The 23,897-nt window shown below is 52.9% G+C and overlaps 1 protein-coding gene across 10 annotated transcripts in view; it reads left to right on the top strand.

Annotated features, from left to right (window-relative positions):
* Window positions 1–23,897, top strand: part of CRACR2A (calcium release activated channel regulator 2A) — a 212,075-nt gene that overhangs the window by 124,239 nt on the left and 63,939 nt on the right. For all 10 annotated transcript variants that reach the window (XR_011378673.1, XR_007921043.2, XM_051850217.2 and 7 more), the window contains 4 exons: window positions 6,375–6,623; window positions 15,091–15,202; window positions 16,443–16,626; window positions 21,131–21,277. Coding sequence is in view for 8 of the 10 variants with exons in the window: in XM_051850217.2 (XP_051706177.2) it covers window positions 6,375–6,623; window positions 15,091–15,202; window positions 16,443–16,626; window positions 21,131–21,277 (692 nt within the window). In the remaining 2 variants the exon portion in view is untranslated. The remainder of the gene's footprint in view (window positions 1–6,374; window positions 6,624–15,090; window positions 15,203–16,442; window positions 16,627–21,130; window positions 21,278–23,897) is intronic.

Raw genomic sequence — 23,897 nt, forward strand, 5'->3', positions numbered from 1 at the left:
TTTATTTATTTATTTTTTGAAAGGTAGAACACAGAGAGAGATACCCACACATACACAGGGAGATCTTTTTTCTGCTAGTTCACTCCCCAATGCCTGCAACAGCCAAGGCTGAACCAGGCTGAAGCCAAGAGGCAGAACTCCATCCAGATCTCCCACATGGGTGGCAGGCACCCAAGTACTTGGACCACCATCTGCTGCTCCCCGAATGCATCAGTAGGAAGCTGGATCAGAAGTGCAGTAACTGGGACTCAAACAGGCACTCCAATGGGGATGAGGGTTTCCTAAGTGGCAGCTTACTCCACGGAGCCTCATTGCCCTCTCCTAATTTCCCTGTTCATAGTTTCTTTGACCCAGGGATTATTTAGAAGTTTTCTTTTGTTTCTGATTTGGGAATTTTCCAGAGGCTTTTCTCTTATTGGTTTCTAATGTGATTTTACTGTGGCCAGAGTATATGCTTTGTGTAACTTGAATCCCCCCCCCTTTTTTTTTTGACAGGCAGAGTGGACAGTGAGAGAGAGAGAGAAAGAGAGAGAGAAAGGTCTTCCTTTGTCGTTGGTTCACCCCCCAGTGGCCACCGCGGCCCGTGCGCTGCGGCTAGCGCACCGCGCTGATCCAAAGGCAGGAGCCAGGTACTTCTCCTGGTCTCCCATGGGGTGCAGGGCCCAAGCACCTGGGCCATCCTCCACTGCACTCCCGGGCCACAGCAGAGAGCTGGCCTGGAAGAGGGGCAACCGGGACAGAATCCGGCGCCCCGACCGGGACTAGAACCCAGTGTGCCAGCACCGCAAGGCGGAGGATTAGCCTAGTGAGCCGCAGCGCCAGCCAACTTGAATCCTTTACATTGACTGAGACTTCCTTCATGACCCAAGATTTGGACTATCTTAGTAAATACTCCTTGTGTACTTTTCAAAAGAAAATATATTCCACTATTATTGGGTGGAGTGTTCTATAAATGTTAATTAAGTCAAGATGGTTGATACTGTTGATTTCTATTTGTTTTATTAATTATTGAAACAAGGTTATTGGCATTTTTTAGTATGATTGTGTATTTATTGTAGCTTTGTCAGTTTTTGCTTTATGAATTTTGAAGCTATGTTATTAGGCTCATAAATGCTTAGGATTGTTATATCCTATTGACAAATTGACTTATTTGTCATGAAATGACTTTCTTTATTCCTATTAATATTCTTTGTTTTATAATATAATATATATCAATATGCAGCATTTTCTTTACTAATGTTAATATGGTCTATATTTTCTGACCTCTTACTTTTAACCTGTCTTATGTTTAAAGTGTATTTCTTGTAGGCAGCATTTAGTTGGGTGTCCTCAACATAAGTAGGCCACCAAGCTTTCAATTACAGGTTTCCCATCCCTGGACTATGACCTAAAAACTCTTTAGGCAATAAGGTCTGGCAAAAGTGAAACTCATTTTTAACATTTTTTTCTAGCTCTCAGGAATAGGGCTTGGTCTCAAGTGAGGTGGGTGAGGCCAGTAGGAGGGTAATCATTATCTTATGTAAAACTTTAAGAGTGGCCAGCGCCGCGGCTCACTAGGCTAATCCTCCACCTGCGGCACCTGCACCCCGGGTTCTAGTCCCGGTCGGGGTGCCGGAATCTGTCCCGGTTGCCCCTCTTTCAGTCCAGCTCTTTGCTGTGGCCCAGGAAGGCAGTGGAGGATAGCCCACTTGGGCCCTGCACCTGCATGGGAAACCAGGAGGAAGCACCTGGCTCCTGGCTTTGGATCGCAGCACGGCGGCCGGAGCAGCCACTGGAGGGTGAACCAACGAAAAAAGGAAGACCTTTCTCCCTGTCTCTCTCTCTCACTGTCCACTCAGCCTGTCAAAAATAATAATAATAATAATAATAACTTTAAGAGTGAATATGTCTTTAGATTTTGTATGGGCACCTAACTCTTAGAAAAAGTCTTGCTCTTAGAGTTGTGCAAGATATGTTTAATGCCTGACAGTAAATCCCTTCTTTGATTTTGTGCTTTAGGGGGTTCACCTGGCCCACCATAGCCCTAGCCCTGTTTCAGGATCACTGTCCTTTATGACCTGAGGTCCAGTGTCTTGACAACCACCTTTAAAATATATATTCTACCTAGATTTCTGCTTATTTTAGCCACGAGGGTACATCCAGTCCCTATTGCTCCAACTTTTTCAGAAACAGAATTCTGGTCTTACTCATAATGATATCAGGATCCCATAACTAGAGCTCCCTGAAGGAAAGACAAATGTTTTTGGGACTCCTTGTGCAGAATGTAAGAGAAGATTGGACTTACATTCAGCAGTCATTGAGTTCCTACTGTATATCACATTCCAGGCTAGAAACTGAGGTTAAAGTCTGTTAGGCACAGCACCTGGCTCCCACCTGCTCACAGCTGGCTTCTTTAAAGCTGTTTCACTGGCATTTCCATGTCAGTCATGCATCACTTGTGACCAGGTCGGCAGAGCCAGGGAAGGGAGGCTGCCAGGAAAGTCACATTTGGAACTGAGAGATAATCTCTGCTGATTTCCAAGCCCAGAGTAGCTCAAGAGCTCACCTAAGCTCACACAGCGAGTCAGTAGTAATTGTTTATTATGTAGTCTGTTTAGGACCCAGCCCACAATGCTGTCCACTGCCATTGCTATGACTGAAATCCCACCATCAGAGACTCATTCAACAAAGGCAGGGACTATCTGCTATCCACGCTTGCATTTCTCAGCGCTTGCTCCGTGATGACCAGTGAATGAGAGTGAGTGGGTGAATTAAAGATGAGACTGTTAAAACGATGAGTGTGCTTCTGGGAGGAAACATAGTTTATTATCCTTTGGGGCTGCATAGACAGTTAAGAGCAAGCCACAACTGGGACCCATGATAGGGAAGCAGTGAGAAAAGACCTTCATCCAAGTTAGTATCTCAAAAAGTCAGTTTGGTCACCTACATAATGGGAATCCTATTCTCACCCACCTTGAAGGGGCATGTCAGGTTCCAAGAGGATGAGATATGCCAAGCAACTGACGAGAGAATGCCCTCAGGGAGTGATAGGTCTTTTCTGAGTAGCAGGTGGGGTTAGTGTGGGGCCGAGACCCAGCAGACCACAGAGCTCATCTGTCACCACCGTCATCATTCAGAAGCCTTTCTGGAGTCCAGAACTGCATGTAGGTGTGCTGGGCGGGGCACATAAAAACCGACTAGAGACTCCCTTGCCCGCTTGGGACTTGCATCTGAGGCAGCTGTCTCTGGAGGAAGTCCCAATCCACGGAGGATTAGGTGATTGTCAATTCACATCACACAGGGATGCCAGCGAAGAACATTTCCCAGGTGTGGGGCTGGTCAGAGGGATCGGGTGGGAACTGCTTGTCCTGCCAGCTGGGGTGGGGGACGTCTGCTCTGCTTTGTCAAGGCTCCACCGGGCAGAGCTCATTTTGAAGGCCAACAGGGCTTCCAGCTGTGGCCCACAGCTCTTGGCAGATGTGGTACGTAGAAATGTTGGCTGAAGTTAGATTACTTAGGAGTCACAGGGTATCTAAGCCAGAGGCCCAGGGCCTGGCAATCAGAGAAGCCCACCTGGCGATACACTGATTTTTCTCCCTTTCTTATTCACATAAACGTACCGGACGTGATCCAGGACATCACACTCCCCAGGCCTCCACAAAACGCATAACCGTAATCAACTGGATACCACTGTGTCTTAAGATGTTATCACAGGATTTTTTTTTTTTTTTTTTTTTTGACAAGCAGAGTGGACAGTGAGAGAGAGACAGAGAGAAAGGTCTTCCTTTGCCGTCAGTTCACCCTCCAATGGCCGCTGCGGCTGGCGCACCACACTGATCCAATGGCAGGAGCCAGGTGCTTCTCCTGGTCTCCCATGGGGTGCAGGGCCCAAGCACTTGGGCCATCCTCCACTGCACTCCAGGGCCACAGCAGAGAGCTGGACTGGAAGAGGGGCAACCGAGACAGAATCTGGCTCCCCGACCGGGACTAGAACCCGGTGTGCCGGCGCCACAAGGCGGAGGATTAGCCTATTGAGCCGCAGTGCCGGCCTATTACAGGTTTTAAACTTGAACTTAGTCTACATCCAGAAAGTCTTCATTTAGGAAAATTTCAGGAGCACTCTTTTTTTTAACTTTTTTTTTTTTTTTTAATATTTGACAGGCAGAGTGGACAGTGAGAGAGAGAGTGAGACAGAGAGAAAGGTCTTCCTTTTCTGTTGGTCCACCCCTCAAATGGCTTCCATGGCCAGTGCGCTGTGCCAATCCGAAGCCAGAAGCCAGGTGCTTCCTCCTGGTCTCCCATGGGGTGCAGGGCCCAAGCACTCGGGCCATCCTCCACTGCCTTCCTTGGCCACAGCAGAGAGCTGGCCTGGAAGAGGGGCAACCGGGACAGAATCCGGCGCCCGGACTGGGACTAGAACCCGGTGTGCTGGTGCTGCAGGCAGAGGATTAGCCTAGTTTTCTCCTATCATGAACCACATTTCAGGACTTTGGAATTTCACAGACTCACAGACTGTCAGAGCTGGAAGGGGCCTGAGAAACAAAGGGGGCTGTCCAGTCTTCTCACTGCACAGGTGAGGAAAGAGAGGCCATGTAAGTCACGTGGAGTCTGGACAAGAAGTCCGGTTTCTAGACCAGCATACCTCCAAGAGTTCATAGATGCCGGCTCCGTGGCTCACTAGGTTAATCCTCCACCTTGCGGCGCTGGCACACCGGGTTCTAGTCCAGGTCGGGGCACCGGATTCTGTCCTGGTTGCCCCTCTTCCAGGCCAGCTCTCTGCTGTGGCCAGGTAGTGCAGTGGAGGATGGCCCAAGTGCTTGGGCCCTGCACCCCATGGGAGACCAGGAGAAGCACCTGGCTCCTGCCTTCGGATCAGCGCTGTGTGCCGGCGGCAGCGCGCCGGCCGTGGCAGCCATTGGAGGGTGAACCAAGGGCAAAGGAAGACCTTTCTCTCTCTCTCTCACTGTCCACTCTGCCTGTCAAAAAAAAAAAAAAAAAAAGTTCATGGAAAATGGAAATAAAAGGCAAGTTACTTTGGTGCAAAGCAGTTCTGAGATCCACACGTAGGTTTTTTTTTTTTCCCCACAATGCACATTTTCCATGAACTTTGTGAAGACCTCTTGCCTGCCTTCTTCCACTGCAAGACACTCTGGAAACACTCCTTGAAGAGCTTTTAGAATGGGCATGAGGTGTATGGTTTGTGATTCCGTGTTGGCTGAAGATGGTCGCGGCCTGGCAAGCCCAGGACAACATGGACCCCTTGGGGAAGGAGCAGGCTTTCTCCGGCATGAGCTGTAGCACTCACAGCCCTGGCGGGGAGCCACAGTGTGGGGTGAGAGCTCATCAAGAAGCTGTTGACCGTGAGTGACCTTCCGAGTAAGGACTGCTCTCTGGGCGTGTGGTGCTGCAGGATTAGGACAGGGTGTGGTTAGGATCAACTCTGTACGATTTAGGAGAGCTTGGAATGAAATCTCAGCTTTCACCCTCAACTTGCTGTGTGTCGTCAGGTGTATTAGTCTGCTTTTCACTACTGTAGCTGAAACAACCCAGGGAAGTTTCTTCTTTGGGGAAGAGGAGGTTTATTTCAGGTTACAGCTACAGTTGGAGGCCCCATGGTCTTGTGTCTGATGGAGGCTGGCCATGGCACAGGAGCCTTCACATGGTGGGCCAAGAAGCAGAGAGGGCGCCAAAGCCAGACCTGGTCTGAAATGATAATCGGCCTCTTAGGAGAGCCATCTTCTGAGGCAGGGCCCCCAGCCACCCAAAGAGCTCCCATTGGGTCCCACTTCCTGGCTACCACAGCTGGACCAAATCTGCACCCTTAATCCGTCAACCGTGATCATTGAGACATCCCAGTTTAAACAGAGGCATGAGTTCTGGGGGGGACGAATCCCACTCAACCAACGTCAGTGGGCAAGTCACCCAGCCTTTTCTCAGTGGTAAAATGGACCTATTCTACTATTCTAAAACAGGGACAGTGATATCCTCCTGAGACAGACGTGAGAATTACATGGAAGAAGCTGAATGTAGAGACCATGGCATGGCGCCTGCCTGTAGGTAGACAACTCAGTGAATGGCAGCTGGCCCATCAGACTCTGTTTTGTTGTCGTTTGGTTGCTTATATTGGGAGAAATCATTATCAGCCTTCCTCCCTCACCTCCCTTCAATCTGGAAATTGCTTTCTCTCCAATCTCTTTGCACTTTAATGGGCTGGCTGATGTGTTAGCAAGCCTGGCACATTTCTCTCTTGTCCAAAGCTTCTGCTAATCACAAGGTGGTTGCCAAGGGCTATCAGGATGCCCCCGTGAGCGGCTGTGCACTGCACCCTCGTCCCCTCTCCTTTTTCGGCCTCACTCCATTCTCACCACGCCCACTCTCCTCTCTTCCACGTGCAGCTTCTGAAAAGGCGGAGAAATAAACGAGTCTGCATGGCTGCTGCCAATGGGAAGACGGTCTCCAGACCCCAGAGCCCCGGCCAGGGGCCAAAGGGGAACGAGGCCTGCGTGGATCCCCCAGACAACCTGGAGCAGAAGGAGACCCTGGAGCAGGTGCCAGGCCAGCTGGCCATGCTGAGGAAGGCCCAGGAATTCTTCCAGACGTGCGATGCTGAGGGCAAGGGCTTCATCGCCAGGAGGGATATGCAGGTAAGAGGAGGCCCACACGGCCTAGATCTCCTGGTCTTGGGTTGGAGCTTGCCCCAACAGGGGTGACATCCTTAACAGAAAAGACAGCGTCGGTTCTGCCCTGGAAGGAAGCACCAGCCCAGACTCGGGGGGAGCCAGACCTCCTGGGTTTGTTCTATCTCTGGCCTCTATTTGCTGTCAGACTTGAGCTGTTTCGTTTCGCTGGCTTGGAAACTCCCCTGGGCCGTAGAAAGTGGCAGTAGTAACCTAGGGGACTTGAGGAAGGCACAGAGAAGAACCTTCTGAAACCTGTGGCTCCATAAAGACGCTCTGGGTTGTAGGGAAATCTCTTCTGCTGTGTGTGCCACAGGAATCAGCAGTGTAAGGTGCAGTGACCCGGGAGGAAGGTGTTTCTAGGGGTCGTTTCTCATCTGTCTTCACCCTCAAACCCCATCACACTTCACTGCTTGAGGCACGCCCAGAGAGGGAGAGCTGGCGTGCAGAGCTTCAGTGCTCGCCGCTGTCCAGTGTTCTGTAAAGGTCCCAGCCTAAATTTTTGAGACTCTGGGGTTCACTGCACAACTCTGCCACTGTAGCACAAGACCCACCACCGGTAATGTGTCAACAAACGAGAATACTGTGTTCCAATAAAGCTTTATTGATGGACGTTAACATTTGAATTTTATGTAATTTTCACATATTGCCAAATATGTTTCTGTTTTTGATATTTTTTTCGATGATTTAGAAAGATAAAAGCTATTCTTAGCTCAGTGGCCATAAAGAAGTAGGTGATGATGGGAGTTAGCCCAGGGGCAGCCCTGGCCCAGTCCTGGTCTAGTATCAGAAATGTTTCTTGGTGCCTTAAGTCTCTTATGCCGCAGTCATGACTTCATCCAAATGGCAGGAAATAAAAGCGCAAGCCCCTACTAGGGTCTCAGGGAAGGAGCGCTCTCCTTCCCAGCCTCTCTCTCAGTCGCTTCTCGGAGAGGGAGATGCCTGTCGCGCGGTCAGGTTTTCTTTCTGTAAGTCTAGTTTCTAGAACACACTTAAGGTCGGCAATGAAATGTAGGCCCTCACTAGTGTTAGCCCCATCTTTGCTCACCTGTGTGAGCTGGGAGGCCTGGGGGCTGAACATGGGCCATGTACTCCAATCCCATGGGATGCTGTTTGCCTGCTCTCCTAGAGTTGTTACACCTCCCCACCCCCCATCCTTGCACAAAGTGAGAAGAGAAAGGTCCAGAACCACCCCAGCTCAGCCCACCCTCATTTTTTTTTTTTTTTACAGGCAGAGTGGACAGTGAGAGAGAGAGACAGAGAGAAAGGTCTTCCTTTGCCATTGGTTCACCCTCCAATGGCCGCCGCAGCCGGCACGCTGTGGCCGGTGCACCGCGCTGATCCGATGGCAGGAGCCAGGAGCCAGGTGCTTCTCCTGGTCTCCCATGGGGTGCAGGGCCCAAGCACTTGGGCCATCCTCCACTGCACTCCCTGGCCACAGCAGAGAGCTGGCCTGGAAGAGGGGCAACCGGGACAGAATCCGGCGCCCCGACCAGGACTAGAACCCAGTGTGCCGGCGCCACAAGGCGGAGGATTAGCCTAGTGAGCCGCGGCACCAGCCAACCCACCCTCATTTTCAGTCATGGACTCCCCAGCAAGTTACTGCTGCTGAGACTCATTCCCAAGGCCCCGCTCCCCAGGGACGGCCATATCCGGCGTGCTTGCAGGAAACCTTCGTCAGCCCCATCTGTGAGCCTCATACCTGTCACTCACAGATCCATGGCAGTGGGGGTTGTGGGTGGCTTCAATGGCCTGTTTCACCTTTGAGTGCCCCCTGTAGAAAGAAAGACATGGAAATTCACATTCTTTGGGGGATGGTACAGCTGCATGCACTGGGCAGCTCAGCCCTGAGGCTACCTCCATCCCAGTAAACCCCAGCAAAGCCCACTCTTGTGCAGGGAGGAGGAGATACCGTGAACTTCGACTGTAAAGTATAAATTCGCAGGGAAGCCACTTGGCTTTGACCTGGGATGTAATCAGAAGCATCAAACCCCAGAGAGGCCCACTGCCTTCCTGCCACGTCGCGGCACCTGGCCCAGGCAGGTGGGAAAGGGGATGAGGATGCTCCAAGCAGAGGCTTGTGCATCCATGGCCTTTGTCTCTGCTACCTGGAGTTCTTGGCTTCACCAATCTGTTAAGAATCATTTAGGGGCCAGCGCCGCGGCTCACTAGGCTAATCCTCCGCCTTGCAGCGCCGGCACACCGGGTTCTAGTCCCGGTCGGGGTGCCGGATTCTGTCCCGGTTGCCCCTCTTCCAGGCCGGCTCTCTGCTGTGGCCAGGGAGTGCAGTGGAGGATGGCCCAAGTGCTTGGGCCCTGCACCCCATGGGAGACCAGGATAAGTACCTGGCTCCTGCCATCGGATCAGCGCAGTGCGCCGGCCGCAGCGCGCTGGCCGCGGCGGCCATTGAAGGGTGAACCAACGACAAAGGAAGACCTTTCTCTCTGTCTCTCAGTGTCCACTCTGCCTGTCAAAAAAATAAAAAATAAAAAAAAAAGAATCATTTAGGAGCTGGCAAATGAACCAGAGCCAACCCACCATCTGTTCTCGTCAATAAAGCTTTATTGAAACCCATCTCTGCTCATTCCTTTCCGTACTGCCAGGGCTGCTTGCACTCTGCAGCGACAGAGTTGAGTTGCTGAGACGAAGACAGAACGGCCCACAAGGCCTAGAAACACCCCTCTTGCTCTTTGCAGTTAAAGTTAGCCAAGCCCTGACTTAAGTTAACAAGAGAACTTGAAGAGATTTCTGTGGTGAATTAGTTGGGTTTTAATCTTGATTCTGCAGCTTTCTAGTAATGTGAATTTGTGTAAATCTCTTAACCCCTCTGGAGTTTAGATCTTCAGCTGTGAATTATTAATGGCTACCTTCCAGCATTAGGCGAGAATTAAAGGAGCTTATGCATGTAGAACGCTTAGCCTCAAGCCTGGGCCCTGGCAATCCCTGCACAAGTGCACCGTGCACATTCCCCGTCTTAGCCCAGTCCCTGGTGTCTTCCATACTGCTGTGTTTTACAGTTGTGGTAAAATACAAAAAGCATACAGTTTACCACCATAATCATTAAAACCTTTTGTGTGTGTGTGTGTGTGTGTGTGTGTGAGGGTGAGGGGGAGGCAAAGACAGAGAAGAAAAGAGAAACTGACAGAGAGATCTCCCATCTGCTGATTCATCCCCCAGTGCCCCCAGGAGCCAGGGCTGGACCAGACTGAAGCCAGGAGTTGAGACTCCATCTGAGTCTCCCATGAAGGGGGAAGGGACCCACTTACTTGAGCCATCCCTGCTGCCTGTCAAGGTTACATGAACAAGAAGATGGGGTCAGGAGCAGAGCCAGGACTTGAATCCAGACACCCCAACATGGGACAAGGGGATCCCAGCCAGTATCTTAACCACTGCACCAAATGCCTGCCCCCATTGTAGTCCTTTTTGAGTGCACAATTCAGTGGCATTGACATTGGTGGGCACCCATCCCCACCATCCATCTCCAGAACTTATCTTGCAAAACTGACACCCTTTACCCATTAAACACCAGCTTCCTGTTCTTCCCTCCCCACTCCACCCCCAGGCCCTTGTAGCCACCATTCTGTTTTCTGATTCTATGAATTTGACTGCTCTGGGCACCTCATAAAGGTGGAATCAAACAGTATTTGCCCTTTTGTGACAGGCTTATTTCACCTAGTATAGTGTCCCAAAGGTTCATCCCTACAGCAACACGTGTGGGAAGCTCCTTCCTGTGGCCGGGGAGTGCAGTGGAGGATGGCCCAAGTGCTTGGGCCCTGCACCCGCATGGGAGACCAGGATAAGCACCTGGCTCCTGCCATCGGATCAGCCCGGTGCACCGGCCACAGCGCGCTGAGATATTAATATTCCATTGTAGGCATATAACACGTGTTGTGTAACCACTCATCCACCGACAGACACTAGGTTGCTGCCACCTCCTTGGCTTCTGTGCGCAGGCCTGTGCAAATATCTGTATGAGTGTCTACTTTCCACTCTTTTGAGTATATACCCAGAAGTGAAATTGCTGGGTATTTCCCATGTTTAACTGTTGGAGAACACATGACACCACTTCCCAGCGGCTGTGCCAGCACACTGTGATTTTACATTCGAGTCATCTGTCTGCCTTAGAGATGAAGAAAGACACCTTCCACTCCTGTCTGGCTTGTTTGTGTCCAGGCTACGTGACTGGAGGCAGCTTTGCTTCCTAGAGGACAGTTGGCTGTGTCTGGAGACAGTTTTGGTGGGAGTGACTGGAAAGGGAGAGCTATTAGCATCAAGTAGGTAAAGAGTGCAGGTGCGAGGGCAGAGATGGCACTCTGGTGCTGTAGGCTAAACCAACACCTGTGATGCTGGCATCCCATGGGGGCGCCGGCTCAAGTCCCAGCTGCTCTGCTTCTGATCCAGCTCCCTGCTAATGTGCCTGGGAAAACAGTGGAGGATGGCCCTGGTACTTGGGCCACTGCACCCCTATGAGAGACCAGATAGAGTTTCAGGCTCCTGGCCGCAGTATAGATGTTGCCAAATACCCTGTAATGTACAGGAAAACCACCTTCCTCTCCAAAACGCCTCTCTGCCCCCTACCAATACAGAATTATCCATTACAAGATGTCCGTAGCACGGAACTTGGGAAACACTGGTCTACACCAAGCAGTCAGCCCAAGCCAAGACCATCAAGGCACAGCACCCTCTCAGCCTCACCTTCTCACCCCGATGATACAAGGGTATCGCTAAGTGGCCAGTGCTGGGACAGAGGCCAGAGCAGAATGCAGGAGTCCTAAGAGGCAGGAGAGTTTGATTCTGGCTGTAAAGGTAGATCCCCTCTGGTTTTTACTTACAGAAAGTGTGCTACAGGGCCGGTGCCCAGGGAGGTACACAAGTGTGGCTGGAACGTGCGAAGAGACATCATTTTTCCGTGGTTCTGGGCCTGAACCCTCAGTGTGGCTGCTGCAGGACTAATCGCCTTCTGTTCTGGGTCCTGGAAGGCGCGGGAAGATAAGGCTGCCGAGAATCAGCAGTTGGGCTGGCCATCGTCCGTGGCTAGGTCATGGTCTCTGCTGTCCCTCTGAACCATGCACTCATTCAGTTATTCAGCAGATAGCCTGACTGCTCCGTGTTTGCCAACCTCCGACTGGGTCCTGGGGACACGGAATGACTACAACGAGTGATGTGCCTGTCCTCAGAGTACTGAAGTTCCCATGTCCATGACCACTGGCTTCTCAGAGTGTAAAGTGTAGACTGAGATAGGGGACCTTGGAATGAGAGAGAATGGTCATGGGAGCCTCTGTGAACTGACATACCCTGGGGGCCGCAGTGGCCTTCCCTGGGTGCGGGAGCTGAGAGCGGAGTAGGAATTGTGGTTTGCGGACGGTAGTATTCTGAAGAGCCCTTTGGGCTGTGGGCAGCATGAGCGGGGCAAGCAGACTTCCCTCCACTCCTTTTCTCTCCCCTGCCTGTCCTTTCAGGGTTGTGGAAACGCTGAGCGAGGCAGGCTGTCTGAAAGGCTAGTTCTTGGCAATGCTGCTGCAGGCTCTGTGAGCTTGGTTCTGACGCTGGTGTGGTGGTGGTAAGGCGGGGTAGGTAGGGAGACTGTGAGTCGGGGAGTTTTCGAACGAATACACTCGGGCACCATTGCACTGCTGCCCAAGCCCTGAGTGGGAAGCGGGTTCTTCAGCCAGCTCTGGCCTTCACTGAGGCTTCCGGCAAGTCTCAGAGCCTCCCAGGCCTGTTGCACAGGGGAAGAAATAACTGTGTTCCCTTCCACCCCGTTTATCTCACTTCGTTAACGATGTAGACAGAACCAGGCTCCCAGGGGACCATAGCAGAATAAATCGGCTTTACATGGCTCTCGGGTCCTAGAAGAAAAATAAATACGAGGTAATTGTGGTTATTAAGATGAAAGGACTTTTCAAGTAGGGCCAACAAAAAGAGAGGCAAGAATCCGGTGTGGTGCCGCATGCTGCGCTTGGCACTGATTTACCGGGACAAGAAGGGGAGTTGCGTGGAAGATGTGGGGTTGCTTTCCCCATCTTCACGGACAGCAGGGAGAGCCAACAGGCAGAGATGTAGACAAGAGGTGGGCTTTGTGGTTGGACGAGTTGTTAGATTCATGGGTGGGGTCTAGGGTGAGGTATGAGACAGCCTTGGTGGGTTCGTGCTAACAAGAACTGCACGACTGGGGTGAAGGGCAAGTTGAGGTGCCACCGGCCTCTGGAGTTCCCTTCTGGCTCACGTCTGGCTCCACTGCGGCGCGTGCCGTCACGTTTCAGAGCAGATCCAGCAGCTCTCAGATGGGAGGGGGCGGGGAGGGAGGGAGGAAGGGTACCCCAAGGAAAGGACTGGATTCTGGCCGTGACAGGCGCTCGGGTGTCATCCTACCCCCGATGTGTGATGCCTTTTGTTTCCAATAGAGCTAATAAACCTCCGCTTGCAAAATTGTCTCCTTCCTCAGCCCCTCTTCTCTCCCTGTGGCTTTCAAGACAGCTGGTTTGCAGGTTGCTGATAGGCCAGAGATCATGCTGTATGCTCCGCAGATACATTTCTAGAATCTTTGCACACGTTCTCACTCTCCTGCCCTTTGTGAAAAGCACATTCATATTTAATTCAGTTCTTCTAAATGGTTTCCGCTTCTACCCGTCTTCCTGCTTGGTAATGCATCATTGTCTCCCTTAGTGCAGGTACCTGCCAAATTGAGCTTCGTGGCTTACCAGCTAGATGGCCGTAAGATCGAGCCAAGTGTTCTTGGAAATTATCTTACAGGCTTTCGTGTCTGCCAGCTCTTTTTTTTTTTTTTTAATTGCTCAGAAGTGTGTAGCTTCCTCCCCCTAAAGCCCTCTGTTGACTTCAGCTGTCAGGAGCACACAGGGGCAGTTTTGTGCAGCTGCCTGGTGGGTACTCGAGAGGAAGGGGTTCTGTTGACTGAGATATAATGAACTCCCTGGGGGTGGGGGTGGTCCTAGATTGGAGATGTAGATTATTAGGGTCTAAGAGGACAGCGGCTTCAATGATACAAATGAGCCTTGGCCTGGGGCCATTGCACGACAGGTGCGAGGGCAGAGGGAAGCAGCAAGGGCAGCCCCTGTGCCGCTCGGGCGTCAGCGGCCCCTGCCCGCCCGTCCTTGCGAGGCCCTCTCTGGCCAGCACTCGTGCTCCGTATGGACTCATGACCTCCTCACACCGCCTCACCCAGACACAAGTACTCTTGAGGGCTTGGTGCTTCCAGCCAGTGGCAGTTGACGTCTTATGAGGACTTGGTTGTCGGTCAGCAGGGAGCAAGAGTGGACACGGACTGGGGACGGGGTGATGACGTGGGTCACTCACGGGGGCGGGGGGTGGTTTATCCAGCGTCAGCTCAGAGCTAAAGGACTAACGTGTAGGACCCTGTGGCATGAGGAATCTCCATCAGAGAAGCCTCCTGAGAGTGACACACACCTGCCTCTGTCTCTCTCTCTGAATTTCACTGAGTTATGTTCTTAAAATTTATTCATTTATTTTTATGTATTCAGGAGGCAGAAAGAGTACCCATCTGCTGGTTCTCTCCCCCAAATTCCTGCAGAGACCCTGAGCCGGGGCCAAAGTCAGGAGCCAGGATCCCAATCCAAGTCTCCCATGCAGATGGCAGGAGCCAACTACTCGAAACGTTACCTGCTGCCTCCTAGGGGGCACATTAGCCAGGAAGCTGGAATCAGGAGCAGAGCCAGGACTCAATCCCAGGCACGCTGGTAGGAGATACAGGCAACCCAAGCAGTATCTTAGCTGCTATGCCAAATGCCCACCCCACCACACACACCTATGTCTTATTAAGGGAGCAGCATGGCAGAGGAAAGGGGGCTGAGCCAGAGAGAGCCGCAGGTGAAATCTGGCTCTCAGCCCGCCATTCACTCTCAGCGCATTTGTAGCTCTCTGAACGCTGTCTCCCGCCCTCTCCCTCTTTGCCTCCTGCTCATGATTGGATGCCTTCTCTGTATCACATGCTTCACATTCATCTTTCTGGGGATTGTCCTGCAGGTCCTGCACAGCTTCTGTCTTCCACAGGTGTTGAGAAGTCCTCCATAGCGCTGGGGTCAGTCCTGAATTGCCTCTTGGCTGAGTCATTACTGACTGTGCAACCTGAGGGCGGGTCATTGAACCTCAGAGTTGGTCTGTAAAATCAAAGGGTTGTCATGAGAATTAAATGCAGGTGGATACAGACAGACAGATAGGTGATAGATACATAGATAACAAGAGAGATTATTTTATACATCACCTATCAAATTGACTGGCACGTTAGTAGATACCCAGGCAATGGAGGAGAAGGTTGGCAAAGCTGTCTCGATGCAGAAGTGTGCTCCTGGCTCTTGTGGGATGGGACCAGATGCAAGACCTTTCCTGGGAGAAGGCTCTGAATCTGATCGGTGCCCGTGGCCTTCAGTGTTAACTGTGCAGTCTCGATCACTTTCAGAGGCTCCATCAGGAGTTGCCACTGAGCCTGGAGGACCTGGAGGATGTATTTGACGCCCTGGATACTGATGGCAATGGCTTTCTGACCCCAGAGGAGTTCACAACCGGATTTAGTAAGTTCTGGGGGATGCCAGGGATCCTAGGGCCATGGCTCCACCGAAAGCTGTATACGGTGTCTGCCTGTCCCCTCCCAAACTGGGAACCACACTGTACACGCTTTCCTTCCTTCTCAGGGATGCAGAGCCTGGTGTTGCCAGCCCTGGGTTATTCAGGCCGCTTTTCACACGCCCGCCTCCCCTGTGTGCACCACTGCCCACTCCATGCCCACCTCCCTGTCCCAGCCGAGTCACCTCCCACCGGGGGGGGGGGGGCAGTGGGAACGGAGAGGAGCCTTGGCAGAAGGCTCATATCATAGATGGGACCATGATGAGAGCCCCAGCCCCTCCTTTCCAGCCCTGATAGGAAAAACAGTGGATGACTGGCTGGCTCGTTCCAAACTCAGTCTACCTGAGTCTTCCAGGTTGAGGGATTCCAGCTACAGAGGGACTCCCAGAGATTCTCGGGGTATCCCCAGGAAGAACTGAGAGGCGTGAACAAGATAAGAAAACCAGATACGCTGTCGGATCAGATCCAGCAGCAGGCAGATGTTACCGTCAGTCTGCCTCCTGCAGGGGGCCGTGCCATTTCCTTAGAGGCATCTGATGCCATTCCTGACCTATAACTGGCTTGGGAGGAAAAGCCAGACTGCTCCCAGGCAGTACCAGGCAGTGAGAGCGTGGGAAAAGTAACTTGTGAGTGTGGAGCGCCACCGGTGAGACCAGTGGTGGGGGTGACGCCGATGCTGATGGTTCTTAGGCAGACCGTTGCTGGACGGCAGGGGAGAGGGGCCCTTGTTCCAAGAAGAGATCAACACAGAAATGTGTTCGGAGCCAGGCTTTTCTTACAGGCTGTATAAGCTCCGTGAAATCATTTGGTCTCACCCTGCCAAGGCAGCCACAGGTGGCACTCGAAAGTCAGTGGATCTATAGCAGGCTAATTTTTAATCTGAACGTTTCGTATGGCCTGCAAAGGATGTTATAAATATCCAAGTGGCCCTTGGAAAGGAACAGGTGCCTCACCCCCGTTTTTTAAAGATTAAGAACCACCAAGGAGCCCTTGTGCCTGTCAGGTTTTCTGAATGTCTCAGTGCTCGCATCTTGGGCAGAAGTGATGATGTCCGTAGATCTTTGCCCTCAGGGGTTTCCTTCATTCTTCTGTCACTTGAACTTCAGATGATTCCTGGTAGCTGAGAAAGCTAAGCTCTTGCTGGGCGAGTTCTGTCTGATTCGGATCCTTGTGTCCTGCACCCTTCAGGTCACTTCTTCTTCAGCCAGAATAACCCAAGCCAGGAGGACGCAAGCGAGCAGGTGGCTCAGTCCCCCAAGGAGCAGGTATATCAGTCCAGAGGAACAGAGGACCGGGGAGACATGGACGAGGATGAGGAAGCCCAGTTCCGGGTGCTGATGGACAAACTGGGAGCCCAACAGGTTCTGGAAGAGTAAGTGTTGACCGTGACTTGGAGGATGGAGCCCAGCCTAGTGGAACCTCCTCACCTGCCCTCCACAACAGTTAAGTCTGGATAATCGCACAGCGCAGTCTGCATGCTTGGCACTGCCAGCGAGGACCCTGGCGTCACACAGCCTGCCCTTTGCAGTGCCCAGTGGATGTGTCAGGCTCTGTCTCTGCATTGTGCCTTTTGGCTTTGGCAGACATTCCTATCCTGCTCTCGCTCTCTCTGCTCCCCTGACTCCCAGCTGTCCATTTATCATCATGGACCTTGGTTCAGCCTCGCTCCCCCGGGGGGTGTTCACACATCAGAGGTCTGGACCAGACCTCCAGGTTTTTCAGTGACTTTCCCCTGAGGTTTCCTGGTGTCACCGGCATCCCCACCTCCAGTGGCTGGCCCTGGGTCTGTAGGGCTGTGCTGCATCATGGATTTCCTGCCCAGTGGTGCTATTCTGACAAAGGCTCCTCCTATGGAAGCAGTTGCAACTTCTACCTGTGCAGGACGCCTGACAAGAAACGAGCTAGTGTTTGCCAGTTTACCAGTTCACCCTTTGGATAAAGTGGCTTGACTGAAAATTCAGATGGCCGGGACTTCAACACATTAGGGGCCTTCAAAAACTTCCTGGAAACACACACATTATCTTTTCATTCCACTTGATCATTATTTTTTCTCTATTTGAGTGGGAGAGAAATGGAGACAGGGAGAGGCTCCATTCATTGACTCAGTTCCAAAGTGGTTGAGGCTAGGCCAGAACTGGGGAGCCTGGAATTTAGTCCAGCTCTCCCACATGGATGGCAAGGACCCAACTACTTGAGCCATCACCTGCTGCCTCCCAGCGTGCACCATAGCAGGAAGCTGGGTATTGAACCCAGATGTTGTGATACAGAATGTAGGCGGCCCTAGGTCATTTTGAGGCCCCCTAGTAACACCCCAATCCCCCCCAAAGTGTTTCAGAATATGAAGACACATGGACCTAAGCCCTGACATTTAATGTAAAATCAAATTATAAAATATGATATCGTTCATGGAAACCAGGCAGTGGGTCTGAAAATGGTGCTATGCTTTCCGTCCCCTTCCCCCTCGCCTTTAGGCTTTCTACTTTGGAGTCTCTGGGTCTTGGGCTGGGGGTGTGGTTCAAGCAGGGTGGGAGTAGCCTTGCAATAAGATCCAATGTTCCCAGAGCTTGAGAGAAGCAGGGATCAAGAGGAGAAAACGATCAAGAGGAAGCAAGAGAGAAGGAGCCACACACAATACACAGAGACTCCATGAGTTTTTTTTTTTAATATTCTATTTATTTATTTGTTTGTTTGAGAGGCAGTTACAGACAGAGAGAGGTCTTCCATCTGCTGCTTCACCTTCCAGATGGCTGAAATGGCCAGAGCTGGGCCAGGCTGAAGCCAGGAACCAGGAGCTTCTTCTGGGTCTCTCATGTGGGTCCAGGAGCCCAGGCACTTGAGCCATCTTCTGCTGCTTTCCCAGACTCATCAGCAGGGAGCTGGATGGGAAGTGGAGCAGCCAGGACTCGAACTGTTGCCCAAATGGGATGCTGGCACTGCAAGCAAAGGCTTAGCCTACTATGCCACAGCGCCGGCCCTAGTTTCGTGAGTTTTTGATAGGCTGTCAGGCAAGAAGGGGACAGGCAAAGGCCTAGGAGAGAGGCAGGCAGGAGGCCCTGGACAGGAAGTAAAATTTGCCTCTGCCTGCAGCACAGGAGCAGCAGCTCCACGGCAGGCCTACGAGACGCTGGTGACCAGGTGGATCGGCACCCGGGGGAGGTGGGCAGGTCTGGTGGCGGGACAGTGAAGGGAAGCTCATCAGGCAGACAGTTACTCAGTGTCACCAAGGACAGGAGGCCTGAGCATGGTGACTCCTGCCGGGGACCTGGAGAAGGAGAACAGAGAGGGCGGTGCAGGGAAGCAAGGCGCTGAAGTAAAAGAACGGAATCTCTCCACCTGCCCACCCACTTCTGGACTCACCACCTTTCAGGCAGGGCTCTGGGGTCAGAGTTCGCCCAATACTGCCCTGAGGACCTAGGTCAGAGGCCCATGCAGAACTGAGCTAAATGGAGACGCCCCGGAGAGGAGACGATTTGGGGAGGCTGCAGAGCGGGCTGGAAGAACTGAAGTGGGCTTTGGCTGCAGCCTGGGGGAGGTACTCATGACCAGGTGACCGGTGAAGGAATGCAGGAGGCTGCAAAGATGTCAGAGGTCTTTAGAGATGTCACTCATCAGAGTGCTTTGGGGGTTGTCCTGGAAGCAGAGAGATGACTGCCTGGCCCCCAGAAAGCCCCGCCACCTGCCCTCCTCCATCCTGCCGCGATGGGTGGCCTCCGTGTGCCCAGCAGTGGCAGGCTGGGCTGCACGTCTCTCGGTGGTCTGATTGGCTGAGTGATTTGGCAGCTTATGGGGCTTCGGCTTCTTTTTCACTAGGAGTTGAGGGACTTGTTCCTTCTGCAGAAATCTGGGGTAGGGCATGCGGCCAGGACTGAATGGCTCCTGAGCATTAGAAGAGGATGAGGTGAGTATTTGAATCTCAGCGGGGCCTTAGCCCAGCTGACTGCTCCTCGGGCCCCCGCAGGAGCCTGGCGGATGTGGGCAGATGGAGGCTGACAAGGTGGACCTTGGTTTTAGAACGCATTTACTTCAGGAGGGTGCGCCTCAGTCCATTTGCACTGCTGTAGCAAACTTCCATAGACGGGGCACCTTCTGAGCAATGGGAACTTATTCCTCAGTCCTGGAGGTTGGGAAGTCCAAGAGAACGGTGCCGCAGATCTGGTGTCTGGTGAGGTCGCTTTTCCCAGTTAATGGAAAGCCATCTCCTCGCCACGTCCTCATGTGGCAGGAAAGTCCGCTTTCATAAAGGTACCAAGCCCATTTGTGAGGTCCCTGCCTCCATGATCTAGTCACCCCACCCCCAAACCTCCAACTCCGGGGTTAGGATCTCAACATAGGGAGACCTAAGCATTGAGACCACAGCAGGGAGCAAGCTGCCAAAGGCTGGCGGGGTCCCCGTGGTTTTTCTCTGAGATCTTTTTTTGTCTCTGAACCCCTGTGGCATCTACATTTTACCTGTACAATGAAATGGACACCCACAGCATATTCTGTGTGGAAAAAGATGGAACTCATTCTGGGCAACATCAGAGGCTCCTCATCACCCCTTCTCTTGTCTCCAAGATTCTGTCATGTCACTTGGTACAGTGCTAGGTTTGTAACATAATAATAAATACTTGGTGGGTGGATGGACGGATGGATAGATGGATAGGTGGGTGGGTGGATGGATGGATGGGTAGATGGATAGTTAGATGGTTAGATGGGTAGATGGATAGTTAGATGGTTAGATGGGTAGATGGATGCATGGATGGATGGATAGGTGGATAGATGGGTAGGTGGATGGATAGTTAGATGGTTAGATGGGTAGATGGATGGGTGGGTGGATGGATGGGTGGGTAGATGGATAGTTAGATGGTTAGATGGGTGGATGGATGGATGGATGGTTAGGTGGATAGATGGGTGGGTGGGTGGATGGATGGATGGATGGATGGATAAGTGGATGGATGGGTGGCCTAAATAAGTAGGTGGATATTTGGATGACGTGGAAGAAAGAAAGAATGTGAGAAGTGGAACAAGGGACAAATCAGCTGTGTCTTTGGCTCAGTTTGATCATTGGCTGTAGATTTTTGAGTTTTTCCAGGAGAAGAGGGCTTATAGTGTGTGGCTCCTCCACGTTCTTTCCCTCGGTGGTCAGTGTGACCCCACGTGTGTCTTTTGCTGTGCTGAGTGCCCACACGCCCTGGTGTGCCCATTTCTGAGTGTGTCCCTGTCCTTGTCTCCGCCTGCCTCCGAGTCTCCAAGCTCTCTGCACACACACCTTTCCTATTGCTCCCTCGCTTCCTCTCACCTGTCAGCCATTCCCAGTTCCCACAGGCCTCAGTGGGGGCCGCGTGTTCTCTTCCTTGCTCCACGGTGACAGCTGCTCTCTGCCACGTGTGAGACAGCAGATCTCCCACCTCGGCTCTGAGGACCACCCGCCCTGGTGGCCACAGGCTTGCTGGCCCATCAAGCATGCTCTGGGCTCCCAGCCTCCTCTCTTCTTCCTGGCACATTGAGACACTCCCAAGGGCTTTGCCATGCTCCCTTGGCACCAAGAGCCCATCACAAAATCCCCCAGGAGGTCAGCAGCATGAAGGAGGCCAAGGTGGGAGTCGCACGGCCCTGCGCTGGGCCCTGGCCCTGCCGTTTCGCTGCTGCGGGACCTTAGGCAGCTTCCCTTTCATTTTTCCTCATCTGCCCATGGGGCAGCAGCAGCGCCTGCCTCTCAGCGGAGCTGTGAGCTGCGATCCATGAAGTGCCCCCTAAACAGCAAGTGCTCAATACATGTCAGCTTGCTGACGATCGCGCTGTGGTGTGCGGCTGCCCTGTCAGATCCGGGCCCCTCTGAGACGCCCCCAGAGCTTCCATCCCGCCTGCCCGCATTCACACCTTTCTGTTGCTCACAGCGAGAGCGACGTGAAGCAGCTCTGGCTGCAGCTGAAAAAGGAAGAGCCCCGCTTGCTGTCCAGCTTCGAGGATTTCCTGAGCAGCATCTTCTCCCAGCTCCAAGAAGCCCACGAGGAGAAGAACGAACTGGAGTGCATCCTCCAAAAGTGAGTAACCCAGTCTCGGCTGCTCGCGGGCCCTGTGTGGGCAAGCCGGGAACACGAAGGGCCCTGTCTCTCGGATCTTCCTGCCAGACTTGCCGGGGCCCTCCTGGCTGCTGTTAGCTAAAGTGGGGGCCGGGGCTGCACTCCGTCCTGAGAGATCTTCTAAGCCCTCCCTCTCCTTTGTTAAGTACTCGCCATATGCTAGGCGCTCTCCTAAATACTTTCCATACCGAAGCTCATTTAATTCTCACAACAGCCCTGTACCCTGGGGACTCCTATTATAATCCACAGTTTATCATTGTAGAAATCGAGACACTGAAGGCCGGCGCCGCAGCTCACTAGGCTAATCCTCCGCCTTGCGGCACCAGCACACCGGGTTCTACTCCCGGTTGGGGCGCCGGATTCTGTCCCGGTTGCCCCTCTTCCAGGCCAGCTCTCTGCTCTGGCCAGGGAGTGCAGTGGAGGATGGCCCAAGTGCTTGGGCCCTGCACCCCATGGGAGACCAGGAGAAGTACCTGGCTCCTGCCATCGGATCAGCGTGGTGCGCCGGCCGCGGCGGCCATTGGAGGGTGAACCAAGGGCAAAGGAAGACCTTTCTCTCTGTCTCTCTCTCTCACTGTCCACTCTGCCTGTCAAAAAAAAAAAAAAGAAAGAAAAGAAAAAAAGAAAAAAAGAAATCGAGACACTGAAAGGTTCGGTCACACCCCTGAATGCACAGCTTGCAAGCAGCCGAGCCAGGATCCAGTGTGAGATCGCCTGGTGCCTGAGGCCACAGCACACAGGGTCTGTCCCGAGCCAGGGGGTCAGCGCTCCCTTTCAGAGCCGCAGTTCTGTAAGGTGGTTCCGAGCCCTGCTGGGCAGCCCCCTCCTGTCATGGCTCACATCTCTCTTTGCCTTCAAGGCCTCTCCAGGAGACCAAGCACCCAAAGAAAGTGCTGAAAACCGAACCAGAGTCAGCGCAGGCAGCAGGTGCATCACAGAATGGGGGGCAAGGCCCTGCTCCCCTCCTGAGAGCTGGTGTGTGCTCATGGACTCTGCTTGCTCACGGTCATGGGACAGCCATTTCTTTTTATTATTATTATTTTTAAAGATTATTTATTTGAAAGGCGGAGTTCACAGGCAGAGAGAGAGAGAGAAAGAGAGAGAGAGAGAGAGAGGGAGACAAAGGAAAAGGTCTTCCATCCGCTGGTTCACTCCCCACATGGCCACACTGCCAGAGCTGGGCCTATCTGAAGCCAGGAGCTTCTTCCGCGTCTCCCATGTGTGTGCAGGGGCCCAAGGACTTGGGCCATCTTCTACTGCTTTCCCAGGCCATAGCAGAGAGCTGGATCAGAAGTGGAGTGGCCAGGACTTGAACAGGCGCCCATATGGGATGCCGGCGCTGCAGGCAGCGGCTTCACCCACTACACCACAGTGCTCACCCCTGTAACTGCCATTTCTTAGCACTGGGCTCACATTTTGTGAAACGTGGAACTAGATGTGCTGTCACTAAGGATGGTTCGTAACCTTGATGGTGAAGCCCAAGCACAGGGCTGGGTTTGGGTGGGGCTTGGATGCCTGGTCCACCGCCTGCCTTCTCTGCATGCCCGGAGATGTGCTGCAGGCATCCTGGACAGGTCCGTGGCCCTGTGAGCCTGGTGATCCGCACTCCACATGCCCCTCTCTGCAGATGCCTCCCAGCAGGCTTAGGAGAGCCTGGTCCTGCCTTGTGGGTGGCTGGGTTTCAGTCTCTGCTCCACAGCATCAGAGAAAGCATCCCAGCCCCTAACCAAGAAGGAGACCATCATCACCACGTGTCTGTCCCACGGGCAGAGAGACGGGCCCTGCTCTGCACCTGGTGCCTCCTCAGTGCCCACCCCAAACTCACCTGCCGAGCTCCCCTGGGACTGTCCACAGCTGGGGTGGGGGGTAGGGGAATAGTGCTGGAGGAAACAGAGCCCAGCTCAAGGACTGGGAGGAGCATTCTGGGGAGCCTCCCCAGGCTCAGGGAAAGGAAGGGTTAAGGGAGCTGCTTCCATGTCACCCTGAGCTGATTAAGCCACGGGACCAGATACAGTTGACTGTGCCCCTTGCTTCTGCCACTGGCTTGTGGACCACACGTGACTGTGTGCCAGTGTTTGGAACAGGGCTGGCACGCAGGTATTTGGTGCATGTCCAAATAGTGGTGACTGCTATTTTCAGTGTCTTTGCCCACCTTGGGGGGGTTTGTTGGGCTGCCATGGAGACTTTGAGGCTTGATGTAGCTCGAGGTGAAGTTCAAGGGTCCCTTTATCCTTGCAGGCAACGTGGCATGCATTTGCTACACAGCATTGGCACCACCTGTAAACGTCTTAGGAACGCAGACTTTCTCAGGCCTTGCCTCAGGGCCACTGATGTGCGTTTTATCGAGATGTCCAGGGGCTTCGTGTGCAAATTTGAGAAGTGAGAGCCTGGGAGTCAGGAGCTCAGGGGTCGAGATGTGGAGACTGCACAGCCGGGGTAGAGGTGTGGAGACTGCACAGCCAGCAAGCTTCATGACCCTTCTCCTGTCTCCTGGCCTCTCTGAGCCTCAGTATCCCCACTTGGTCCTGGAGAGATTTCTGACCCCACCCTACCCCCGCTCCCCTCTTGTCGCTCCCCCTCT

The sequence above is a fragment of the Oryctolagus cuniculus genome, chromosome 9 (genome assembly GCF_964237555.1).
Source record: "Oryctolagus cuniculus chromosome 9, mOryCun1.1, whole genome shotgun sequence".
In the NCBI taxonomy this organism is placed as follows: Eukaryota; Metazoa; Chordata; class Mammalia; order Lagomorpha; family Leporidae; genus Oryctolagus; species Oryctolagus cuniculus.